This window comes from Hyperolius riggenbachi, chromosome 2 (genome assembly GCF_040937935.1).
Source record: "Hyperolius riggenbachi isolate aHypRig1 chromosome 2, aHypRig1.pri, whole genome shotgun sequence".
In the NCBI taxonomy this organism is placed as follows: Eukaryota; Metazoa; Chordata; class Amphibia; order Anura; family Hyperoliidae; genus Hyperolius; species Hyperolius riggenbachi.
Genome location: NC_090647.1, coordinates 12,521,512 through 12,544,681, shown reverse-complemented (window position 1 = coordinate 12,544,681; position 23,170 = coordinate 12,521,512). Strand labels below are relative to the sequence as shown.

General features: G+C 45.9%; 1 protein-coding gene across 4 annotated transcripts in view; it reads right to left on the bottom strand.

Moving 5' to 3' along the window:
- Nucleotides 1-23,170, bottom strand: part of LOC137545354 (schlafen family member 9-like) — a 143,648-nt gene that overhangs the window by 19,371 nt on the left and 101,107 nt on the right. For all 4 annotated transcript variants that reach the window (XM_068266488.1, XM_068266489.1, XM_068266487.1 and 1 more), the window contains 3 exons: nucleotides 6,643-6,691; nucleotides 5,043-6,055; nucleotides 3,242-3,364 (listed from right to left, as the gene is read on the bottom strand). In XM_068266488.1, the coding sequence (XP_068122589.1) occupies nucleotides 3,242-3,364; nucleotides 5,043-6,055; nucleotides 6,643-6,662 (1,156 nt within the window). In that variant the 5' untranslated portion in view covers nucleotides 6,663-6,691. The remainder of the gene's footprint in view (nucleotides 1-3,241; nucleotides 3,365-5,042; nucleotides 6,056-6,642; nucleotides 6,692-23,170) is intronic.

Genomic DNA, 23,170 nt, shown 5'->3' with positions numbered 1-23,170 from the left:
ATTAGGAGGGAGGTTAGTGTTAGGCATTAGGAGGGAGGTTAGTGTTAGGCATTAGGAGGGAGGTTAGTGTTAGGCATTAGGAGGGAGGTTAGTGTTAGGCATTAGGAGGGAGGTTAGTGTTAGGCATTAGGAGGGAGGTTAGTGTTAGGCATTAGGAGGGGAGGTTAATGTTAGGCATTAGGAGGGGAGGTTAGTGTTAGGCATTAGGAGGGAGGTTAGTGTTAGGCATTAGGAGGGGGGTTAGTGTTAGGCATTAGGAGGGAGGTTAGTGTTAGGCATTAGGAGGGGGGTTAGTGTTAGGCATTAGGAGGGAGGTTAGTGTTAGGCATTAGGAGGCAGGTTAGTGTTAGGCATTAGGAGGGAGGTTAGTGTTAGGCATTAGGAGGGAGGTTAGTGTTAGGTATTAGGAGGGGGGTTAGTGTTAGGCATTAGGAGGGAGGTTAGTGTTAGGCATTAGGAGGGAGGTTAGTGTTAGGCATTAGGAGGGAGGTTAGTGTTAGGCATTAGGAGGGAGGTTAGTGTTAGGCATTAGGAGGGAGGTTAGTGTTAGGCATTAGGAGGGAGGTTAGTGTTAGGCATTAGGAGGAGAGGTTAGTGTTAGGCATTAGGAGGCAGGTTAGTGTCAGGAATTAGGAGGGAGGTTAGTGTTAGGCATTAGGAGGGGGGTTAGTGTTAGGCATTAGGAGGGAGGTTAGTGTTAGGCATGAGGAGGGAGGGTTAGTGTTAGGCATTAGGAGGGGGTTAGTGTTAGGCATTAGGAGGGGGTTAGTGTTAGGCATTAGGAGGAGGTTAGTGTTAGGCATTAGGAGGGGGGTTAGTGTTAGGCATTAGGAGGGAGGTTAGTGTTAGTAGGAGGAGGTTAGTGTTAGGCATTAGGAGGAGGTTAGTGTTAGGCATTAGGAGGAGGTTAGTGTTAGGCATTAGGAGGGAGGTTAGTGTTAGTAGGAGGAGGTTAGTGTTAGGCATTAGGAGGGAGGTTAGTGTTAGGCATTAGGAGGGAGGTTAGTGTTAGGCATTAGGAGGGAGGTTAGTGTTAGGCATGAGGAGGGAGGGTTAGTGTTAGGCATTAGGAGGAGAGGTTAGTGTTAGGCATTAGGAGGCAGGTTAGTGTCAGGAATTAGGAGGGAGGTTAGTGTTAGGCATTAGGAGGGGGGTTAGTGTTAGGCATTAGGAGGGAGGTTAGTGTTAGGCATGAGGAGGGAGGGTTAGTGTTAGGCATTAGGAGGGGGTTAGTGTTAGGCATTAGGAGGAGGTTAGTGTTAGGCATTAGGAGGGAGGTTAGTGTTAGGCATTAGGAGGGAGGTTAGTGTTAGTAGGAGGGGGGGTAGTGTTAGGCCTTAGGAGGAGGTTAGTGTTAGGCATTAGGAGGGAGGTTAGTGTTAGTAGGAGGAGGTTAGTGTTAGGCATTAGGAGGAGGTTAGTGTTAGGCATTAGGAGGAGGTTAGTGTTAGGCATTAGGAGGGAGGTTAGTGTTAGTAGGAGGGGGGGTAGTGTTAGGCCTTAGGAGGAGGTTAGTGTTAGGCATTAGGAGGGAGGTTAGTGTTAGGCATTAGGAGGGAGGTTAGTGTTAGGCATTAGGAGGGAGGTTAGTGTTAGGCATGAGGAGGGAGGGTTAGTGTTAGGCATTAGGAGGAGAGGTTAGTGTTAGGCATTAGGAGGCAGGTTAGTGTCAGGAATTAGGAGGGAGGTTAGTGTTAGGCATTAGGAGGGGGGTTAGTGTTAGGCATTAGGAGAGAGGTTAGTGTTAGGCATGAGGAGGGAGGGTTAGTGTTAGGCATTAGGAGGGGGTTAGTGTTAGGCATTAGGAGGAGGTTAGTGTTAGGCATTAGGAGGGGGGTTAGTGTTAGTAGGAGGAGGTTAGTGTTAGGCATTAGGAGGAGGTTAGTGTTAGGCATTAGGAGGAGGTTAGTGTTAGGCATTAGGAGGGAGGTTAGTGTTAGTAGGAGGGGGGGTAGTGTTAGGCCTTAGGAGGAGGTTAGTGTTAGGCATTAGGAGGGAGGTTAGTGTTAGGCATTAGGAGGGAGGTTAGTGTTAGGCATGAGGAGGGAGGGTTAGTGTTAGGCATTAGGAGGAGAGGTTAGTGTTAGGCATTAGGAGGCAGGTTAGTGTCAGGAATTAGGAGGGAGGTTAGTGTTAGGCATTAGGAGGGGGGTTAGTGTTAGGCATTAGGAGGGGGGTTAGTGTTAGGCATTAGGAGGGAGGTTAGTGTTAGGCATTAGGAGGGAGGTTAGTGTTAGGCATGAGGAGGGAGGGTTAGTGTTAGGCATTAGGAGGGGGTTAGTGTTAGGCATTAGGAGGAGGTTAGTGTTAGGCATTAGGAGGGGGTTAGTGTTAGGCATTAGGAGGGGAGGTTAGTGTTAGGCATTAGGAGGGGGGTTAGTGTTAGGCATTAGGAGGGGGTTAGTGTTAGGCATTAGGAGGGAGGTTAGTGTTAGGCATTAGGAGGGAGGTTAGTGTTAGGCATGAGGAGGGAGGGTTAGTGTTAGGCATTAGGAGGCAGGTTAGTGTCAGGAATTAGGAGGGAGGTTAGTGTTAGGCATTAGGAGGGGGGGTTAGTGTTAGGCATTAGGAAGAAAAAGGGGGGTAAAATTAATTTGGACACGAAGTGGTATGACCGAGCAATAACTCGTAATAAATAAAAAAAAAAACAATTGCCTGGTCACTAGGGGGCATAAAACTCTGGTCCTCAAGTGGTTAAGAAGGAAACAGCACTATCTAGTGATTTCTTAAAGGTGTCTGACAGTTCTGCACAATTTCTACAAACCTCCCTAGATTTTGTCTCAGACACTTTTGATAAATGCCCTCCTGTGAGTACATTTTCCCCTTGGGGCAATCTTCTTTGCTACATTTGCTTTATCAACAGAAATTACCTCATCAACAGTGTCCTGTAAATTTGCAGCAACAACCGCCCCAGACCCCATGTGCAGGCAGCCCATGGACACAAATTCAGGCTCAGGCTTCTATACAGGAAGTAGGCTGCAATCCGTGGCTAGACGCAGACATCTAACTTCTACTGCAGTAGCCACTGGGGATTGAAGGGGGTTGTGGGGTGTTATCTGGCTGCATTTTCAGACCTTAAGATGCACATTCAAAAATATGGTTATAAGTTAGGTTGCTTTCAACAAAATTACTGTACTTCATTACTATGGTAGGGACATTAGATTGTGACCTCTTCTGAGGGACTGTTAGTGACAGGATAATGCTATACAAGTGCATATTGAAGATACAAAAAGATACATACTGCCAAACAGATTAGCTTGTTGCTCCTCCAAAGTCTCCAAGCCTTTCTTGCTGTATACTGGTGTTGCTCGGGGTGGTTGTTCTTCAACTATAACTCTTTCATACATTTCTTCAAGAGTCAGTTCTATAAAAGCAGAACAAAAAGGGCTATTACATTTTCAACAAAGAAATATACAAAAAACTAGCCGACCCGCAGCGTAGCATACGCCGCATAAGGGGGTAGAGGGCAGGAAGGGGGTATTGGGCACAGCAGCGGGGAGGGGGGGGGTCCCCCATGTGCGCGCCCCCTCCAGCTTAAGCTCAGCAGGATCCCCCTCCTCACCTGGGTCCCCATGTGCGCGCCCCCTCCAGCTTAAGCTCAGCAGGATCCCCCTCCCTCACCTGGGTCCCCATGTGCGCGCCCCCTCCAGCTTAAGCTCAGCAGGCCCCTCCCTCACCTGGGTCCCCATGTGCGCTCCCCCTCCTGCTTAAGCTCAGCAGCAGCTGCCACTATTAGTAAGAGGCAGCGGGCGGGGATGACTCATGCGTTCCACTGTCGTCACTTCCTGCAATGCCGCCCACTGTATTGGTGTAATTTGCATTCTTCAAACAGAAGAAAATCTGCAATAATTGAGCTTTAAGTGAACATTTGTGGTTACCCACAATGCACTGCTACTAAATATGCAAATTATCCCTTTTCACCCTTGGTAAGCCAAGCAGGAATCCAGAACCGCTGGTGTATAGCAAGCATATAGCTTTAAATTTTACACAGTCATATCAAACCCACATGTAGACAGCCTGTTTCAGACTTTTGGTTCTCATCAGTACATGACAGGGATTAATACGGCTGTATGAGATAGGGCTTGGACCAGTACAACGGAGTAACCAAGGAGCTCAGGGTGACCCAAACCACTGGGAATGTATAGGGGGATAAAAGGGACCAAAAAGACCTCCTACTAAACAAAGCAAAGCTTGGTGTAATTTGCCTTCTCAAAACAGAAGGAAATCTGCAATAATTCAGCCATAAGTGAACATTTGTGATTACCCACAATGCACTGCTACTAAATATGCAAATTATCCCTTTCCACCCATAATAAGCATCCAGAACCACTGGTGTATAGCAAGCCTATAGCTTTAAATTTTACACAGCCATATCAAAACCACACATGACAGCCTGTTTCGGACTTTTGGTCCTCATCAGTACATGGCAAGGATTGATATGGCTATATGAGATAGGGCGTGGACCAGTACAACAGAGTAACCAAGCAGCTCAGGGTGACTCAAACCACTTGGAATGTATAGGGGGATAAAAGGGACCAAAAAGATCTTCTACTAAAAAACAAAAAAACAAAAAAAAAAAAAAAATCAAACCTTGGTGTAATTTGCCTTCTTAAAACAGAAGCAAATCTGCAATAATTCAGCTAGAAGTGAACATTTGTGGTAACCCACAATGCACTGCTACTGAATATGCAAATTATCCCTCTTCGCCCTTGGTTTGATATGACACTACTTCTTCTTGCTTGGACCCTCCCCTTCTTCGTGCTTGGCCCGGTCCCTTCTTGCCTAGGCCGGCCCTGGGGCAGGGCGCTACTACTACTTCTTGCTTGAAAGTTGAGGCACTTACTCTATTATATATATAGATGTTACAAGAAACGGAGGTTGTGAAAAAAAAGTGCATAGACTGAATGTCAAAACGAAGCAATCAATAGACATTTATCATCGGACAGAAGTAAATATCCATATCTCTCGGATATTTGGTAAATGAGAAGAGACAGACAAGACGGTGCTAGAGAAATCTATAGATAAAATGGAGAATACTTTACCTGAGCTACTGATCATCCTCTCTGTCCATTCAGATGCACTCAGTCTCTTTATATTAAGGTCAGGATCCAATATCAAAGACTGAGGATCCATTGCAAAAATTAGGCAACAGAAAGACTTAATTTTCAAGAATATGACAAAGCCTTTATTTTCACCATTGACACCTTGGACAGGTGTCAAGGTTAGCTCGTACACATCTTTAGTAGATTTGGATTTGTTAGAGCTGCAGTTGCTAAGGTGGACTGGTGTCATCGACGAGAGGCTCTCCTCTATAGCACGTTGAAGATTCTCTTTACTATAATTTGCATCACAGCCTTTAACTTGATATGTTTCGGCATCTACACCGAAAATAAGATACCCTCCATTGCCATTAGCAAATGCTGAAACATATTGTTTAATCATTTCTTTCAGCCAATCTATCAGGTTTGGCAACACCAAACTTTTGTATTTCACAATTTCTGATTCTCCCACATCAAAAACCTCATCCAGAGTGAGGAAATGTTTTTGTGATTTCTCTTTAAAATACTGGTAAACAAAGGATTTGGGACGTAGGGGGGGAATAAACCACCCTCTTATCTTATCTTCCAGAAGAACAGAAGCTTCCACTTGTTCCAACATTGTTTCTGAGTAAAATCTACTGTATAGCCCAGTCTGCAATGTACAGAGTCGTGGATGTTTCTCTAGTATAATCCAGGTTTTGATGAAAATCAGTAAACATGACTCGTGTTGCAGAAACTCACAGTAATGAGATTTAGCAATATGTACAAGCAGATGACTTAATTCCCTTTCAATGTCTATCCCTAACCCATGCTTCATGTACTGGTAACCTGGGTCGTCACTTCTCACTAATACAATTCCTCCTCCGGAATTTAATAAGGCGCACACAGCTCTGGTTATTGCTTCTCTCTGTTTCTCCTTCTTTGCTTTGTCCTTCATTCTGTTCCTATATAGTCCACCAAGGCTGGCTTCACCGGCATCCACAATTGCATCAGGGAAGATTTTTAAAAGAAAATCACTGAAAAAAAAATTAAAAAAAAATTATATAGATAGATAGAATATTCCTCTTGAATGTTTAAATAAATTGATAGTTGTAAAATGAAGAGGAGGAAAAACAAGTGACTTGTCTATATATATATCTTACCTAAAGTTTAGATAGTTTACACAGCAAATCTAGCTGCAAACCGCTTCAGTTTATGATTATTTATTCCTGTGAAACAATGAGGGCAGCCATGTTCTGTTTGTCACAGGCTGATAGCATCTCCGGCCCTCAGCCTCCCCTCTGAAATCTCTGGCTAGTAACCTCCTCCTCCTCCTCCTCCTGCCCAGACTGAGCTCCCATAAGCCTTTGCTACAGTGCCAAGGCACTCTGGAGAAGCTGTGGGCGAGGCTTGTTTGATTTATAGAGAATTTGAGTATTAAAAAAAAAAAAAAAAAAAAAAAAAGTATTTGGCTTGAGGAATGCCCTATAAACTATATGAAAGGAACACAATTATGCAATGAGTAACACTTTGTCTCGGATCCACTTTAACTTAGGCCATTATAACCACACAGTGATGTGTCATAAATGGCTACTTCTAATGTGGTAAGACTGTCAGTCCTCACCTTTGCTCTTGGGATGTCATCTTGGAAGATCCCGAATTTTCCACCAAAGCTGATATAAAGGAAAAAATAAAATGAAAAACATCTGTTAGTGGTAATGTCCAGCAATCTGTATATAAGGTGTGTAAATCTATAGTATTATAAGCTGACTTGTGATCACCATGAGAACAGTAGATTGTAGGATATGAGAGATAGGAGTGATGCCACCAGTAAAGTGTGGTACAAAAATGGTGGCATGCAGTGTATAGATACACTGGCGTCATTTTAGCCCATTAGATGACGGGCGTTGAGCAGAGGTACACGCGAGCCTCTCCTGAAGCGGGAATGCGCCCGTGTGGTGCACTAAGGTTTGTGCTGGTGTCCCCTGATCCTACTATAGCACATAAGCACTTTCTCTGGGCTGGTTTACCCTCCTTATCATTGCTGCTAGCACTTCTCTGCACTTTATTAGCTTTCTGAGGAGCAGGTTTATAATATATGTATTTTCTCCATTTTCTCCACAAACACTCAATGACCAAGTTTTGGAACTTTGGGGTCTTTGGCATCAATAATTTGTATTTTTCAATTGAAATGAAACAAATCTGATTGGCTGTTTGTTGCTCCACCCCCTTTTCTGAATTTGAACCCCAGTCACCCAATGACCAACTATACCAGGTTTGAGGCTTGTGCCATTAACAGTGCAAAAATGGCAGCAATGTAAATATTCCCCTTGAAAATCAAATAGGTGAATTTTGATTGGCTGTTGTAAGCTCCACCCACTTTTCTGAAAAATCTTATTCATTGAATATTAATCCCAGTCACCCAGTGACCAACAGTGCAAAGTTTGAGAAACCTGCCATTAACAGTGTAAGAAGGCCTGCAGTTTATATTTTCCCATTGAAATTTGTTTTTTGGCTCCGCCCACTGTTTGTAACCTTGACACACAGTCACCCAATGACCAAGTTTGTGAGATTTCCGGTTCCTGGCATCAAAATTGTGTGAATGGAATCCAGCAAGGAAATCTGATTGGCTGTTTGTGGCCCTTTCATGAATTTGAACCCCAGTCACCCAGTGACCGACTGTAGCAAGTTTGAAGCCTCTGCCATTAACAGTAAGAATGGCAGCAGTTTAAATATTCCCAGTGAAAATCAATAGGTTGACTCCCGGTTCCGGCACCTCATGTAGGAGACGTGTCTCAGTGAGCTCGGCTCCCCGCTCTGGAAATTTGCGCACATCTGAGCCGTGACCCCGCTCAACTTTGCCCGAGGGAGATGTAGGAAGCAAGACCGGGGGCCATATGCAATTCCCTTTTTCACCTGAGTTTTCTCCTAGGAGATAATTTTTCATCTTCAATTTAAAATGACTTTCCAGCACTTTTCAGCTTAAAAAGTACCAAAAAGTAAGCGAGAAAGTTCTATTAAAATTATTTTGAGTATTTTCTTGCTTGCTGGTGGCTTAAAAGAAATTTTATTGGCAAGTTTAAAATTATCACCTAGGAGAAAACTTAGGTGAAAAAGTGAATTGCATATGGGCCAGGGAGTCTGGATGGACAAGTTTGTGGCCAAAGCCCCGCGAATGAAAGATACAACCAAAGGCAGAACCGGCGCCAACACGAGATCCAAGATGGTGACGGCTACGGATCCGGACAGCGTGAGACGCGGAAGACTCGGGTAGGCCTTGTTCAATTGACCATAAGCAATTAGCTGCAGAGGTAGCACAATATTTACAGCAAGATTTGGCTGATATAATTACTAAATTGCTAGGTACGCACTTAGCCCCGATTACCGCCCAGTTTACAACAACAATCTGGCCGCATAGATGGTACACAGAAACGTGTTAGCGAGCTGGAGGATGATCTTTCCACACTCAAAACAAAATCCGAGCTGCAGGAGAAACAGCAATTCATACTGGCAGATCATGTTGAGGATCTGGAGAACAGATCCCGGTGTAACAATCTAAAGTTCGTGGGCATACCTGAGTCATACAAGCCGGACGACTTAATGGAGATATGCTCAACTCTGATACCAGAAGCACTGGGCCTTGCAGGTCCATTTAAGATTGAGAGGGCACACAGACTAGGCCCGATACGGCCAAACATCAACCGCCGCGGGTGGTCATTGCCCGCTTTCTTGATTTCAGACAAATCACAAGTACTGAAGGGCTATCGAACGCAAAAGTCTCTGTTGATACAAGGACACAAGTTACTGGTGTTCTCTGACTATTCTGCAGAAGTTTCAAAAGCCAGGAAAGAGTTTGTACCCTCGTGCCAGATGCTTATACGGAAAAATGTATGCTTTGCTTTAGTGTATACCCTGCAGTGCTGAGAATTTATATGCAAGATGAGCCAGTGAAGTCGTTTACAAATCCTGCTGAAAGTATGGACTTTATAAAAGCTTTGGGGCATGAAAATTCATACTTGGCGGGAGATATACAAACTGCGCCATCATACTCGAATGGATCCTCAGCTAAAGGTTCGCCGGCGCAACGTGACAAATCTCCATCCTCTGCTGGATCTCCTACTAAGGAACCTGCTTCAAAGACACTCAGACTGGAGGATTCTCAAGAATCTTGGAAAGAAAAAAGATACTCAAGATGCAGGAGCTGACGAGTGGGCCTGAATACGCTCTCCTACTTGCTTTGTTATACTGAGTAACCCATCTTTAATTTAAGTAATCTATATATATAAGATCATGAGTGAGTGAGTGAGTGAGTGTGTGTCACTCGAAAACGGCTTGACCGATTTGAACGAAACTTGGTATACAGATCCCTTACTACCTGGGATGATAGGTTCTGGGGGTCTCGAGTCCCCCCTGCACACGTGGGCGGAGCTACAAACAGCAAATCAGATTTCAACCATTCAAGTCAATGGAAAAAAATGTAAACGGCTGCCATTCTGACAGTAATCAAGCCAGAGTCCCCACACTTGGCACAGTTGATCACTTGGTGACCGAGGTTACAAATCCAGAAAAAGGGGGCGGAGCATAAAACAGCCAATCAAATTTCAGCCATTCATTTTAAATGGGAAAATGTAAACTGCAGCTATTCTTAGACTGTCAATCGCAGGGTTCTAAAACTTGCCACAGTTGGTCACTGGGTGGATGCGATTAAGATTCAAGCAAGTGGGTGGAGCCTACAACAGCCAATCAAAATTCACCTATTGATTTTCAAGGGGAATATTTAAACTGCTGCTATTCTTACACTTTTAATGGCAGAGGCTTCAAACTTGCTACAGTTGGTCATTGGGTGACTGGGGTCCAAATTCACTAAAGGGCGGGGCCACAAACAGCCAATCAGATTTCCTTGGTGGATAAACTGCTTCCATTCACACATGTTTGATGCCAGGAACCTGAAAGCTCACAAACTTGGTCATTGAGTGACTGTGTGTCAAGGTTACAAAAAGTGGGCGGAGCCAAAACAGCTTTTACTGGGAAAATATAAACTGCAGCCATTCTTACACCGTTAATGGCAGGGTTCTCAAACTTTGCACAGTTGGTCACTGGGTGAATGAGATTAAGAATTTGGAAGGTGGGTGGAGCCTACAACAGACAATAAAAATTCACCTTTTGATTTTCAAAGGGAATATTTAAGCTGCTACCATTCTCTTATACTGTTAATAGCAGATGCCTCAAACCTGGTACAGTTGGTCACTGGGTGACTGGGGTTCAAATTCAGAAAGGGGGCGGAGCCACAAACAGCCAGATTTGTTTATTTTTCAATGGGAATATACAAAGTATTGATACCAAGGACCCCAAAGCTGATAAACTTGATAATTGAGTGACTGTATGTCAAGATTAGAAAAAGTAGGCGGTGCCAACAACTAAATTTTTAACATGGCAGGGTTCCCAAACTTGACACAATTGGCCACTGGGTGACTGGGATGAATACTCAGAAATGTATGTGGAGCCTACAACAGCCAATCAAAATGTACCTATTGATTTTCAAGGGGAATATTCACATTGCTACCATTCGTACACGGTTAATGGCAGAGGCCTCAAACCTGTTACAATTGGTCATTGGGTGACTGGGGTCCAAATTCACTAAAGGGGTGGAGCCACAAACAGCCAATCAGATTTGTTAGATTGATTTCAGCCATTCTGTTATTGGCTGGGTTTTCAAACTGGGTGGGTGACACAGTTGGTCACTGGATGACTGGGACTAATATTCAGGAAAGTGGGTGGAGCCTACAACAGCCAATCAAAATGTACCTATTGATTTTCAAGGGGAATATTTACATTGCTGCCATTCTTACACTCTTAATGGCAGAGGCCTTATATCTGCTACAGTTAGTCACTGGGAGACTGGGGTTTAAATTCTAAAGGGAGCTGGCCAAAAACAGCCAATCAGATTTGTTTATTTTCAATGGTACAATGCAACTTATTGATGCCAAGGACCCCAAAGCTCATAAAATTGGTTATTGAGTGGCTGTATGTCAAGATTACAAATAGTGGGCGGAGCCAACAACAACTAACTTTTTTCATGGGAAAATGTAAACTGCAGCTTTTCTTACACGGTTATTGGCAGGGTTCTCAAACTTTGCACAGTTGGTCACTAGGTGACTAGGATTAATATTTGGAAAAGTAGGTGGAGCCTACAAGAGCCAATCAAAATTCACCTATTGATTTTCAAGGGGAATATTTAAATTGCAGTCATTCTTACACTGTTAATGGCAGAGGCCTCAAACCTGGTACAGTTGGTCGTTAAGTGTCTGGGGTTCAAATTCAGTAAAGGGGTGGAGCCACAAACAGCCAGATTTCTTTGCTGGATAAACTGCTTCCAGTCACACAATTTTGATGCCAGGAACCCAAAAGCTCACAAACTTGGTCATTGAGTGACTGCGTGTCAAGGTTACAAAAAGTGGGTAGAGTTAAAACAGATTTTTCTGGGAAATTGTAAACTGCAGCCTTTCTTCACTGTTAATGACAGAGTTCTCAAACTTTGCACAGCTGGTTACTGGGTGACTGGGATGAATATTCAGAAAAGTGGGTGGAGCCTAAAAATGCCAATCAAAAATCACATGTCGCTTTTCAAGGAGAATATTAAAATTGCTGCCATTCTTGCACTGTTAATGGCACAAGCCTCAAACCTGGCACAGATGGTAATTGGGTCACTGGGGTTCAAATTCAGAAAAGGGGACAGGGCCACAAACAGTGAATCAGATTTGTTTTATTTCATGGGAAAAATACAAGGACCGGAAAGCTCACAAACCTGGTCACTGAATGACTGTGTGTCCAGGTTACAAACAGTGGGCGGAGCAAAAAACTAATTTCACTGGGAAAATGAAAACTGCAGCCTTTCTTACACGGTTTATGGCAGGGTTCCCAAACTTTTCCCAGATTAATATTCAGGGAAGTGGGTGGTGCCTATAGTAGCCAATTAAATATTCCACTTGAAAATCAACAGGTGAATTTTGAATTGCTGCCATTTTTACACTGTTAATAGCAGAGGCCTCAAACCTGCTACAGTTGGTCATTGGGTGACTGGGGTTCAAATGCTGGAGAGGGGGTGAAGCCACAAACAGCCAATCTGTTTTGTTTAATTTCTATTGAAATATACAAATTGATGCCAAGGACCCAAAGCTCACAAACTTGGTCATTGAGTGTTTCTGCATTAGGGTCAGAAAGTGGGCGGAGCCAACACCAGTCAAATACATTCCCGGGCAACGCCGGGTCTTCAGTGGGTGGAGACAAATACAAATTTTACTGGGAAAATGTAAACTGCAGCCATTCTTACACTGTTAATGGCAGGGTTCTTAAAGTTTGCACAGTTGGTCACTGGGTGACTGGGATTAATATTCAGAAAAGTGGGTGGAGCCTACAAAAGTGAATCAAATTTCACCTATTGCTTTTCAAGGGGAATATTTAATTGCTGCCATTCTTGCACTGTTAATGGCACAGGCCTCAAACCTGGTAAAGTTGGTTATTGGGTGACTGGGGTTTAAATTCAGAAAAGGGGGTGGAGCCACAAACAGCCAATCAGATTTTTTTCATTTCAATGCAAATTATTGATACCAAAGACCGCAAAGCTCACAAACTTGGTCATTGAGTAATTGTGTGTTAGGGTTAGAAAAAGTATGCAGAGCCAACACCAGCCAAATACATACCCGGGCAACCAGCTAGTAGGAGATAATACTAGAGCATATTTCTGATGATTGAGCAATGTTAATGCTATGTCGATTGATTAGGGGGGGGGGGGGGGAATTTAGGGGTCTCGGTTCACTTTATTTTGAATATCCCTCCCTTCCTCTTCCTAGGTAGAGATGGCCCGAACAGTTCGCTGGCGAACGGTTCCAGGCGAACTTCGGGTGGTTCGCCTTCGCCGGGGAAGGCGAACTTTCCCGGAAGTTCGATTCGCCCCATAATGCTCTATGAGGGTCAACTTTGACCCTCTACATCACAGTCAGCAGGCACATTGTAGCCAATCAGGCTACACTCACTCCTGGAGCCACTCCCCCCTTATATAAGGCAGGATCCGCCGGCCATTACACTCACTCGTGTGCCTGCAAATAGAGTAGGGCGAGCTGCTGCAGACTTTCTCCTAGGGAAAGATTAGTTAGGCTCTTGGCTTGTTAGCTTGCTCCTGGCTGAATCTTATTGCTTTAATAGCACTCCTCAACAGCTCTTTTCAGAGCTAATCCTGTTCTTGTGATCTATTTTTTTTCCTTCTGTGTGTCAAACTGACACTTGTGTTGCATAGACAGCCTTGATAATTCACACTGTTTGCCACTGCCAGCAGCCCAGCACATTCAGTGACTACGTGTGTGTGACAGGGAGCTGCGCATTGTAATACCCAGTACTGCATATACCCAGTACCTGTTGTGTTTAGGTAACTCACCTCTTCACTGCATATACCTACCTTTGTGTTGAGTGAACCCACCTCACTGCATATACCTAGCATCCCCCCCGAGATGGACAAAATGGACAAACCAGGTAGAGGAAGAGGCAGACCCAGATGAAGGCCACCTGGCAACGGCAGGTCTGTGCGAGGTCGTGTTGATGTGATTTCGTGTGGCCCTGGCCCAAAGTACAGTGCTCAGAAGAAGGCACGTCCCATCACTTCCCAAGATTGTCAGGACGTGGCTGACTATTTAAAACAGAACACCTCATCTCCCGCAGCCACCAGCGCTAGTACAAGCACCACATCCGCTGCATTTGACACTTTGCAGGAGTTATTTGGTGTGGAAATCACCGATTCACAGCCAATACTGCTACAACAAGATGAGGGCGCAAAGCAAGTTACACTACCTCATACGTCTGAGTTAGGTGGCGACAGTATGGACGTAACGTGTGAGGAGGGGGGGGTGATGAAGTACCTGGTGTTGGTGCAGTTTTGGAGGTGTCTGAGGAAAGTGAAGCTGGGCAGGAGGATTATGATGACTATTATACGGATGCCACGTATGTTCCCAATAGAGGAGATGACCAGGGGGACGGTTCAGAGGGCGAGTCAGAGAAGAGTAGGAGGAGACTAGTCCATGAAAGAAGCAGAGGGAGCTCGTCCTCAGAAACAGCTGGGGGCAGTGTCCGGTGCCATGTATCGCCAGCTATGGACAGCCAGCCAACATGCCCTTCAACGTCAGCTGCTGATGCCACCATAGTGCCATTACCCCAGGGGGGCTCAGCGGTTTGGAAATTTTTTAACATGTGTGTCTCAGATCGGAGCAAAGCCATCTGTTCTCTCTGCCTCCAAAAATTGACCCGTGGAAAGGCCAACTCTTACGTAGGGACAAGTGCCTTATGAAGGCACCTGGAGAAAAGGCACAAACAGCAATGGCAAGAACACCTGAGTAAAATCAGCACCCAAAAGACAAGCCACCCTCCGCCTCCTCTTCCTCCTTCAGGTGCAGTGTCTTCAGCCGCTTTCTCCCTTGCACCTTCACAGCCACCCTCCTCCACACTGCCTCTGCCCTTGAGCGGATCCTGCTCCTCTGCCCACAGCAGCCAGGTGTCCATGAAGGAAGTCTTTGAGCGGAAGAAGCCAATTTCTGCCAGTCACCCTCTTGCCCGGCGTCTGACGGCTGGCGTGGCGGAACTATTAGCTCGCCAGCTATTACCATACAAGCTGGTGGAGTCAGAGGCTTTCCGTAAATTTGTGGCCACTGGGACACTGCAGTGGAAGATACCAGGCCGCAATTTTTCGAAAAAAGGCCATACCCAAACTGTACCGTGCAGTTGAGAGGCAAGTGGTGTCATCTCTTGCGAAGAGCGTTGGATCAAGGGTCCACCTGACCACGGATGCCTGGTCTGCCAAGCACGGGCAGGGCCGCTACATTACGTACACAGCACATTGGGTCAACCTGGTGACTGATGGCAAGCAGGGAGTAAGTGGCTGCGCAGCGGACCAACTTGTGACACCTTCACGGCTTGCAGGCAGGCCTCCTGCCACCTCCTCTCCTTCTCCTCCTGCTACATCCTCTTCGCTGTCATCCTCCTTCTCCTCGGCTGAGTGGCAGTTCAACTCTAGCGGTTCTGCCATCTCCTCCTCTCCAGCTATACAACCCCATCTCACCAGAGCCTACGCTGCATGCGAGGTACGACGGTGTCATGCCCTTTTAGACATGTCTTGCCTCAAAGCGGAGAGTCACACTGGACCAGATGGGGATGTTGTGGCCCAACAGCTGGACACTGATGCGAAATGCATGCAGGCTCATGCGGCAGTTTGAGGAGGTGACCAACCTGGTGAGTCGCGCTGAAGGCACCATCAGCGACTTGATCACCTACGCTTACTTCCTGGAGCGTGCTGTGCGTAGAGTGGTGGATAAAACTGTGGAGGAGCGTGAAGAAGAACAGTTACAGCAGGAGGAGTCATGGGAGCAATTTTCATCCAAACCAGATGTTTACTCAACACCTGCGGCAGCACAGAGGGGGGAGGAGGAAGAAGAAGAGTTGTCGTGTGGAGAAGAAGAGGAGTCAGACTCAGATGATGAGGAAAGCGTTTCTGTGGAGGAGGAAGAGGCGGCGGCAGAAGAACAACCGCAGCAGCCATCAGAGGGGGCTTGTGCTGCTCCACGTTCCCATGGTATTGTTCGTGGCTCTGGGGGGGGGGGGGGGGGGGGGGGAAGGAAGAGGACTTACATAACGTCACTCAGGAAGAGCAAGAGGAGATGGATAGGATCCGACTTTGTGCAGATGGCCTCTTTCATGTTGTCCAGTCTGTTGAGGGACCTCCGAATCAAAAAACTCAGGGGGAATGACCTGTACTGTGTGGCCACGCTACTAGACCCTTGGTACAGGCACAAAGTGGCAGACCTGTTACCAACTCAACAGAAGGCGGAAAGGATGCAGCACTTGCAGAACAAGCTGGCAATGATGCTGTATAATGCTTTTAAGGGTGATGTGACAGTACAACGCAATAAAAGGTACCACTGGCAGTAATCCTCCTCCACCCAAGTCCACGCAGGCAAGGACAAGACGCTCCAGCGATCTCGGGGTGATGTCGGACATGCGGACATTCTTTAGTCCAACGCCTCGCTGTAGCCCTTCCGGATCCACCCTCCATCAACGCCTGGACGGGCAGGTAGCCGACTACCTGGCCTTAACTGTGGATGTAGACACTGCGAGCAGCGACGATGAACCCTTGGTCTACTGGGTGCGCAGGCTTGACCTGTGGCCAGAGCGGTCCCAATTTGCCATCCAACTTCTCTCTTGCCCTGCCGCAAGCGTCCTGTCAGAAAGGACCTTCAGTGCAGCTGGAGGCATTGTCACTGAGAAGAGAAGTCACCTAAGTCACAAAAGTGTTCAGTACCTCACCTTTATCAAAATGAATGAGGCATGGATCCCGGAGGGCTACTGTCCGACCGAAGACTAATGCTACGTACAGACATGCGACAACGATCGTTCGTTAAGAACGACGAACAAACTTTTAATTGATGAAAGAACGACCTAAGTAAAGGTAGTTTTAAAATGTGTGTAACGATCTGATCGTTAGAACGAACGTTACATCACAGAAAGCAACTATTGCGCCTGTGCATAAAAATGAGAAGTTCCATGGAGAAATAGTGAAATGCGCATGTCAAGCCTAGTACTAACGACCGTTCTCCAACGATCGTTACAAACGACTATAGTCGCATGTGTGTACGCACCTTAAGTCAGTCCCCACACACAGCATCTCTGCCTGCAGGCCGCTTGCCTTCTCCGCCACCACCAACAGGGTCCAGGACTCTAGGCGGATTCCTGAATTTTTAAGGCCGCTGCTAGCAGCGGCCGCTATACTAATTTTTCTGGTACATGTACATGCCTGCCTAATTTTTCTGGCTGCACTGCGGGCAGCTGCAACAAAAAAACAAAAGGCATGTACATGTGCCCATCCCCCTTCGTGATCATTACCTTGCTGCAGTGAAGGGGCTTGCATATCACAATGAAGCAATGACAGACGGCTATTTGAGTGTCTCGGGTGGGGGTGGCACACCAAAGATAATAAGGTCGTTGCTTCATTGTGGTCAGACCAAATTTGATCAGTTGGACAGTCACTGTTGTTCCATCATTGAGCTACCACAGCCCGGAGACCATATGGCCTGGAAAACCGCCATGGCCTGCACTCTGGCCACGGTGCGCACCAGTCCAGCACGGCCGTCACTACGCAAACAGCGGTTTGCGGTGCGTTACACAGTGAGTTTGGTGTGTCAGTGTGAAGCAGAACTCTAATTACACTCCCTGATTGATGCAAGATGTTTGAAAACACTTTAGCATTCAATGTGATTTCTGCCATTAAAACGCTGCTTTGCGTCAAATCCAGATTTTTCCCCGGGACTTTGGCCATGTATCCCACTCCGCCATGCCCCCTTCTAGGTGTTAGACCCCTTGAAAGACCCCTTGAAACATCTTTTGCATCACTTTTCTGGCCAGCATAAGGGTTTCTATTTTTCAAAGTGGCCTCCCCATTGAAGTCTATTGCAGTTCACGAACGTTCGTGCGAACCGAACCTTCCGCGGAAGTTCGCGAACCGAAAATCGGAGGTTCGCGACATCTCTATCCCTAGGTGGACATTGTTTACTATATAATCTGGTTCATTTACCTCCTACAAACATGTATCCTGGACTGTCAAAGCTCAAATATGATCCAGCAGTTTCAGGGACATACCAAGTGGCCTTTTGCAGATAATTAGCTTGAAATCTTCAAATGCAATATTTTCTCTAGGCTGCAATATCTTTGAGAAATGGGAGTTGGAAGGAGGAAAGAGGGATGGGGAGGGAACGTTGGGATTATGTGCAAAGTGCTGTTGAATGATTTCTTCTGCCCTTTCCTTTTATTTTTTCTTTGTTCTCCCCCCCCCCCCCTTCTTCTTTTGGTGGGTGGGCGGGGGAGGGGGGTGGAGGAAGACTCATGATGTTTGTGGGTCACCTTGTTTTTTTTTTATTGTTTTTTTTCCCTTTTTGAGGGGGAAGCGGAACTAACTATATTTCTAAGTTTGTTACAAATAAGCCAGAGGGAGATGTTGATTTCTCTGTCATTCCTCATGTTGGTTCTCCTCTATTTACACCATAGGTAATACCTGGACATATACTATGGTTATCATAAATATACTAAAACAGATAATGGTATTCCTGTGGTGGGCAGGACTTCCCATAAAGGAAGTCAGCTGGGAGATCAGGTTATACCTGCTGTGTCAGCTGTTAGCTTCCTGTGTTTTGTTATGGTTAATGATGTTGCCTGAGCCCCTTAAAAATAGGAGTGAGATGTGCTCGGCTGGGACACATTTAGCTCCACTCTTTGGAACTAAATTTTACCCCCCCTTGAAATTCGATTAATAGCCTGGAACGTTAAAGGGTTAAGGACAGGAGAAAAACAAGTTACAATACTTTGTCATTTGCATAAAGTGAAGGCTGATGTAGCTCTGCTGCAGGAGACCCATTTGACCCTAGACGAATTCAAATATTTGCAAAAAATGTGGGTGGGTCATGTCATTGGAGCCCCAGCAATTAAGGGTAAAGCAGGTTCCTTAATATTAATACACTAGTAAAAAAGCCCGCCCATTAAAAAATGGGCGCTACTCTATGGGCGCTCCCACTCCCCCCCCCCAACACGCGCACAGATGCGTTCCGCTCGCCGTCCTCCACCGCTGTCTGAAGTATATGCACACAGGGAGATCTTGCTTGCTTGGCAGTTGAAAAAGCTGTCATTTCCCACAATGCAATGAGGTTCTCAGACAGCAAACTGTCAGGTCTGGAAGCACGGACACAGGAACAGGACGCAGAGACACAGGGGTTTTATTATATAGGATAAATCCCTTCAGTGCCAAATCATTGATCAGCAAATAGATAAAGTTAGTGGGAGATGGGTGAAAATTACTTTAGATATCCAGGGCAAACAAATGGTAATCTTTAACTTGTATGGTCCTAATGGGGAATTTTTGAGTACTTGGGCGATTTTAATTCAGTATTGAATCCAGAGGATGACAGGTGATACACTATAGGCTCGCAGAACCAACCAAGATTGTTAGAAAATGATAAGAACTTAATTGTGTTTGTTCAATCTCTGAATCTAATGGATATGTGGAGATTTTTCCACCCCTTGGATAGAGACTTCTCATTCTATTCTCCACCTCATCAGTCCCTGTCTCGAATTGACTTATTTTTGGGCTTAACTTCACCTATGTCAATGGTGAAAACAGTTGTGATATCAGAGTTGGTTATATCCGAACATGCTCCAGTGATTCTGCAACTTGGCCTGGTACCCTTCCAAAGATCTGCTATTAGACACTGGCGGTTCCCGGGTCAACTTATAAATGATGAAGACTTCCTGGAGCAAATTAAACTTTGGTGGTTAGACTATGCTAGAAATAATGAAACACTAAGGATCAAATTCTTTACTGGGAGACGGCCAAGGCGGTTCTGAGGGGAAATAATTTCTTATATCAACTACCGAAAGAAAAAGGCGTTAGATAACACCAAGACAGCAAATTTAGCACGAAAGACGTACTCAGATTACATCACTTGTATGGACGATCAGACTAGACTACTATGGCTAGATGCTAAAGCTGCATTTGATCTCAGTTATAATCGCTACGCATCCTTCTGGAGGACGAAAACAGACTGGACTTTTTATAAGTTCGGGAACAAGGCAGGTCGACTGTTGGCCAATATAGCCAGAGGCAAACGTAAAATACATCACAAAACTCATTTAAAAGAGAAAAATGGAATAATTCATTCAGATGCTGATAAAATAGCTAAATTATTCCAAGAATACTACTCGAAGTTATATGAGGACAGAAACACTGATGCTTCAAAAGGCCATATCTTTTTGCAAAAACTTTCCCTTCCAAAATTGACAGATGATAAACGAGAAATATTGAACGCCCCCATTTCACCAAGTGAAGTAAAGGCAATTTTGAAAAATTCCCACAATGGTAAGGCCCCTGGCCCTGACGGCTATTCTATAAAATTTTATAAATGCTTAAAGTCAGACATTTTCCCAAGCCTGACATTATACAACTATATTCTAGATGAGGGACAGTTTCCCCCAGCCAGCAATGAAGCTTACATTAAAGTGATACCAAAAAAAGGTAAGGACTTACTTGACCCCAGCTCCTATCGTCCCATATCTCTTCTTAACTGTGACTTTAAGATCATGTGAAAGATCTTAGCTGATTGCCTGGCAGACATTCTCCCTAGTATCATTAAAAATTCTCAGATAGGCTTTGTTCGCGGACAAGCAGCAGCAATGAATATCAGGAGGGTTCAGGCGGTTTTGGAGAACCACAGACTGGTGGGGCCTTCTCGGGGTCCGGAGGAGATTTTGTCTCTGGACGCCGAGAAGGCCTTGACAGCATAAGTTGGGAATGGTTGGATCAGGTAATGAAGCAGATGGGATTTAGTGGTTCATTTCTAAATTACGTACATTTGATGTACACATGTCCTGCGGCTCGTTTGGTAATAGGGTCTAAAGCAGAGATGTAGCGAACGGTTCCCGAACTGTTCGCCGGCGAACCGCTCTGCTACTCTGGGCCTCTTACTACTTCCGGGTCGCAATGACCCGGAGTAGTACGCCTGCGCTACCCGGCGGAGCGCGTCCTAGATCGCGCTCCTGTTGCAGGGCACTCTCTGCGCATGAGCGGGACGTCACTCATGACGTCACGCACATGCGCAGAAAGTGCCCGGCAACGGGAGCGCGATCTAGGACGCGCTCCGCCGGGCAGCGCAGGCGTACTACTCCGGGTCATTGCGACCCGGAAGTAGTAAGAGGCCCAGAAAGGTTCGCCAGGCGAACGGTTCGGGCCATCACTAGTCTACAGCTTCACCACTTTCCCTTTGAAAAGGGGAACAAGGCAGGGCTGCCCCCTTTCCCCTTTGTTATTTAATCTGGTGATAGAACCACTAGAAGAGTACTGTAGAACTAGTGGTTTATATAACCACCTGCCGAACATGTCACGCCGATGGGCGTGGTCGCGGCAGCAGCCCCGGGACCGCCTAACGCCGATTGGCGTAAAGTCCTGGGGCCAGCTAATGCAGGAGATTGTGCACAGGCTGTGCGCGCATCTCCTGCTTGGGGGGCGGAGCTCCGCCCCACCTTCAGTCTCCGAGCGGCAATCGGGAGGCTCTTAGACGTCAATTTACATGCACAGCGCTGCGATCGGCAGCATCGCTGTACTGGGGACAGCCGTGTCGCACGGCTGTCCCCCTGGGGGACAAGCGAGCGATTCTCTCTCATAGGCAGAAGCCTATGACAGCTGATCGCCGTAATTGGCTGGCTGTGGGGAGGGAGGGAGGGAAGACATTTAAAGAAAGTGTTTTTTAAGTAAAAAACACTAACAATAATATTTATTAAAAAAATAAATAAACATGGGGGGAGCGATCAGACCCCACCAACAGAGAGCTCTGCTGGCGGGGAGAAAAGGCGGGGGGGGGGGGGGGGGGGGGGGGGCAAATCACTTGTGTGATGTGTTGTGCGGCCCTGCAGCTTGGCCTTAAAGCTGCAGTGGCCTATTTTACTAAAAATGGCCTGGTCACTAGGGGGGGGGGGTTTAGCACTGCGGCCCTCAAGAGGTTAAAGGGATACGTATAGGTAGAAAAGAGATCCAATGTTCTCTCTTTGCAGACGACATCTTACTTTATTTAGGCAATTCAGATCAAGATTTAGACAATATTTTTAAACTCCTAGATAATTTTCGCGAAATATCAGGCCTGTCAATAAACAGATCTATATCCGTTGTGTTTCTTTCTAACTTGCCGGGCCCTAGAAGAGGCTTGAAAAAAAGCCAACTCCCTGGGAATCATTATAGCTCGCAGTTATTTCCAATACTTGGGAATTAAAATCCAAAATCATCCACACAATTATATAAACTCAATATTACCCCAATAATAGATAGAGTTGTATTGGAGTGGTCAGGCTGGGGGGAAACTGCCTCTATCTTGGTTAGGCCGAAGTCATCTGATAAAGATCCAAACATTGCCTTTGCTGATAAAACACAAAGACAACCAAAGACTGACAAAAGCATTCAAGACGTTTCTTTGGCAGGGAAAAAGAGCCAGGATCCCACTCAGACTTCTGCAGAATCCCATAGAAAAGATAAGAATTAATTTCTCCTATATACGAGCCTATAACCTAGCAGCTATATTACAACACTCTAGAGACCGGTTAGCAGGCAGAGAGTCAGTTACCAATACTCAGAGGAGGAGATGGTTAAACCATGGTCCCTTGCGGGAACTCTACATACTAAATTATCCCACCTTCCTTGGCATATTAAGAACAATATAATACTTCGAGATACATGTATAGGTTGGCGTGAATTTTGTAAATGTTTGGGTGTACCGGGCCATCTATCCCCTCCCATGCCTCTGTGGCCGTCTCCTGATTTTACTGGGGGTAGGTGGAACAATATGGCAACTGAATGGAGATCAAAGGGTATAAACCATTTAGCTCAAATAACAGGATCTAATGGTAGAGTCTATGATTTCAGTACTATAAAAGCACGATTCAATTTGACAGATTCACAACATTTTATACAGCACCAGATCAGAACATATGTTTCTCATGTCTTGGGAGGATCTCCCATGCCAGACCATGGGGCAATGATGAAGGTGCTGGGTAGCCTGAAGGAGCATAGATCAATATCAGAACTTTATGGTGATCTGCGGTCCTTCAGGTTTAAAGTGCCAACAGAACATTTAAGATTTGCATCAATAGAAACACTTTGCCGTGGGCACCAGTTAAAGAAGCTTCATTTATTCCAGGAATTACATTAACATATTTCAGATGTTAGAGTGTACATCACCACTCCAAAGTAGCTGGCAGATCACAGAGAAGATGGTATTGTCGACAATTGTTTCGCGCTTGCCAGCGCTTTTTCACAGACAAGGCTCCATGGCGGGGAGAAGCTTACCGCCATTCACGCTGCTCGGCGTTATAAAGAGGACGCCAAGCCATCATCCGGGCCAGCCTCCACCGCCCCTCCCACGTCTGGAGAGCGGAAGAACGCGAGCGCTCCACACTGGAGCTTACGCCCACATCTGCTTCCCCTCTAGCAACTCGTAGCTTCTGGCGCACACTCTCGTCTCAGACGCTGAGGTGCGTTTCCATAGCAACCCGCCTACATAGCGGAACGTCCCACTGTGTCGGCCAAC